Genomic DNA, 3,360 nt, shown 5'->3' on the forward strand with positions numbered 1-3,360 from the left:
TGGGGGCAGCTATTCAAAGAAGAAAAGGCTGAGGTTACACAGCAGATAGCAGATAAGCTCTGTATAATATAATGGTGTTATCCGTTATCCACTATTTAACCTGTGCCATGTAGACTTTTTTCCAGTTTCCTCCATTGCTACACAGCAGCTTGTTCATATGAACTATAGTAGTGTTTCTGAAGCAAACAGATCAGTGACCTCTCTGAAGTGTTACATTTTCTAAAACTAAAAAACTTTAACTATGTACTGGCTTTAGTAACAGTTTTCTATCTGTGTGGCAGGTCATTGGATGTAACACGAGTAGTTCTTGGTGCTCATAGGCTGCATTTGCCAGACAGATCAGTCCAGGTATTCAGCACACTTAAATCCGTACAGCATCCAGAATACAACCCTCAAACCTTCCAAAGTGACATACTTCTGCTTAAGGTAAGCAAGGAAGGGCCTTTGGCAGTTTCTTTTAAGCAATATAATGTACAGCTTACACCCTGCACTACCTGATAACAACAATAATAGCCTAATAGGCAAAAATAACAATAATAATAGAGCTTTGGAGGGATGTGATATCTAACCAGTGTCTTCCTCAAGTAACAATTGAAAGATACAAATAATAATAATATAGCTATAGTTTGACAAGGGTACATTTTCTACAGAGCAGTAGATTTACAGTATAAGAAACTAAAAAACTAGTTAAGAAGGCAAACATCTCCACAATGTTAATTATAACACTATAAGTGGGACCTCTAGCTATATACTTGGTACACATGGGGGGTTATTTATCAAAGTCCGAATTTATCTCAGTATTTTCTGCTAAAAACTCTGATCAAATCCACTCTTGTTTTTTACCCTTGTTTATTATTACATTTTCCCAAATTTGTTTTGCAGGAAAAAAAATCAGATTTTCAAGATTTTTTCAGATTTTTCACCCCAAAACTCAGATATCTAATGCTTTTTTGCCCAAAAACTTATACTTTACTTATATGCAGCCTCGACAGGTATGAGATGACAGATTTTCTGATTCAGTCTTTTCCATCCTCAGGGTTTAATGAATTCAGAAAAAATTTGTGATTTTTTTAAAAGACGGATTTTACAAAAAAAAAACACAAATTTTTTGTGATTTTTGCATTCAGAGTTTAGTAAATAACCCCCTTGATGTATGCCTATTAGATAAAAAAGAAAAGTCAATCAAGTCTAATCCTTCCAGGCTGCCCAGAGGAAGACAAGGAGAAATATTTAACTAACAAATAACCTCACAGGATAAGATCCTGTTATCTAAAATTTTCCTCAGTTACTGATGTGTAAGTGGAGTTTGAAGACTTCTTCTATGTTCTAGCAAATAAAGGAATGCCTTTCACTTTTTAAGAATGCCTTGCAATCAATATGTTTCATGTTAAGAACACACCTCTGCAGTCTCCACCCAGAGCTCTCTTACCACTAATAAGAGTCTAGGTGGCACAAGTTCTATCATGCCTGGGTAAGGGGTTTGCCTAGCATTACTAGTACAACTACACTTCTGAGGATATGAATGCAACACCAAAGAAATACTTTGTTCAAATAACTTTTTAATTTACTGTGTTGTACCTTTGAGGCAAACTGTGCCAATATATAATTTCTCTGTTTCAGTTAAATGGTTCTGCAAAAATCAATCCTGCTGTAAGAACACTTCCGCTGCCTGTTCCCAATACAGATGTAATTCCTGGCACTTCCTGTTCAGTGGCTGGGTGGGGATCCACTTTCAATGCCAGATCTAAATTCTTTCCTTTAATGGAGACAGATGTAGATATTGTTAACCGAAAGGACTGTAACATAACCTGGCTAGGGGGAATCTCTGAATCTATGCTTTGTACGGCCACTCCTGGGGCACCATTCAAAGGCTTCTGTGATGTGAGTATCAAAGAACCCACCCACAGATTCCATATTGCATCACCCTATGTGGTCTTTAGTCTCTCCCCTCCATATCAAATATTATACTCTCCTATATGCTTTCTCTCTGCAGGGTGATTCTGGAGGGCCACTTGTGTGCAGGGGCCGCGTGGAAGGAGTTGTATCTTTCTCTGGTCAATATTGTGGAGATCCACGCACACCAGATGTGTACACTCGTGTCACCTCTTTCCTTGACTGGATCCAAAAAACAATATCAACATTTTGATCTGGTTAACTAATCCATACTTATAATTACAGGTTTGGGACCCGTTATCCAGACCTGAGGTTTTCTATATTATGGATCTATCTATCATTTGGGTCTCCATACCTTTAGTCCACCAAAAAGTCATACAAATGTGAATTAAACCCAATAGGATTGTTTTGCCTCCAATAAAGATTAATTATATCTTAGTTAGGATCATGTACAACATACTGTTTTATTAATACAGAATAAAAGGAGATGCTCTTCCTGTAATTTGGAGCTTTGCGGATAATAGATCCAATATAAGTATATACATTATTTCCTTACTACAGTATTCATATTGTCATTTTTTATTATCTTTAGTATCATTAAGTATAATTAAATGTAGCCTTGGCATTACAACTCTGTTCTTATTTAAAACATGTACAATTCTTATTGATTTCAAGTAACACACCACAAATAATGACCATTTTTGTAAATAAAAGGAACTTCTCCCTGCTCCCAGTTTAGTTAGGTGAGTTGTGGATTTGGAAAATTTGAAACACAAGCGAAACACAAAAAAATAAAGGGATGATACATTGTGGTCAGTAGTGTTAAGCCATTATGACTGCCTAAATGATTCCCCATTATTGATTTGCAGACTGGCAAGCTGTGGATTCTGGCAAATGGTAAGGGGGCTGCTGTAAGGTGCCATAGACAGCAACTATTTATTGCATAGGCGAGGGGATGTTTAGACTTCTGTGTACTGGAAATATCAGGGCCTATTTTGAATCCCAGTCTGGGCCTATTGCTTTATTACAGTTTACACAAAGCAGTGTCAGACTAGAGGGTCCCCCAGCCGCAGAAACCCTTTTGCCCCGCTCTTTTCCTTCACTGGGCAGTGACCGGGTCGGGGAGGATGGTTGGGACAATGCTTCAAGCAGGGAGCAGGTCTGGGCTGGCAGGGCCCACCAGGTTTTTCCCCGGTGTCCCGCCAGCCCAGTCTGACCCTGACACCAAGTATTTACCCCAAGCAGTGTCTTCTGTTGGTTAGAATTGTATACAAAGTTCATGTTCTGGGGCTTCCATATGCCACAAAGTTTGGATACCCCATTTTTATACCCAAAAAATAGTGGGTGAAAAATATATTATAAATTGGAATTTTATAAAAAAAAACACAAGTTTACTAAAGACTTGTGTTACAGCTTTTGAATACACTTTCCCATTTTTGAATTCTTCAGGGTCTCAGCTTTCTAATT

General features: G+C 37.9%; 1 protein-coding gene across 3 annotated transcripts in view; it reads left to right on the forward strand.

The window, feature by feature from the left end:
• Positions 1 to 2,702, forward strand: part of XB17329844.L (hypothetical protein LOC100497492 L homeolog) — a 12,919-nt gene extending 10,217 nt beyond the window's left edge. For 2 of the 3 annotated variants that reach the window (XM_018254904.2, XM_041561899.1), the window contains 3 exons: positions 282 to 426; positions 1,621 to 1,881; positions 1,994 to 2,702. In XM_018254904.2, coding sequence (XP_018110393.1) covers positions 282 to 426; positions 1,621 to 1,881; positions 1,994 to 2,146 — 559 coding nt within the window. In that variant the 3' untranslated portion in view covers positions 2,147 to 2,702. The remainder of the gene's footprint in view (positions 1 to 281; positions 427 to 1,620; positions 1,882 to 1,993) is intronic. The other variant, XM_041561892.1, reaches the window with a different exon arrangement.
• The last annotated feature ends 658 nt before the right edge of the window (positions 2,703 to 3,360 follow it).

This window comes from Xenopus laevis, chromosome 1L, assembly GCF_017654675.1.
Source record: "Xenopus laevis strain J_2021 chromosome 1L, Xenopus_laevis_v10.1, whole genome shotgun sequence".
Classification (NCBI taxonomy): Eukaryota; Metazoa; Chordata; class Amphibia; order Anura; family Pipidae; genus Xenopus; species Xenopus laevis.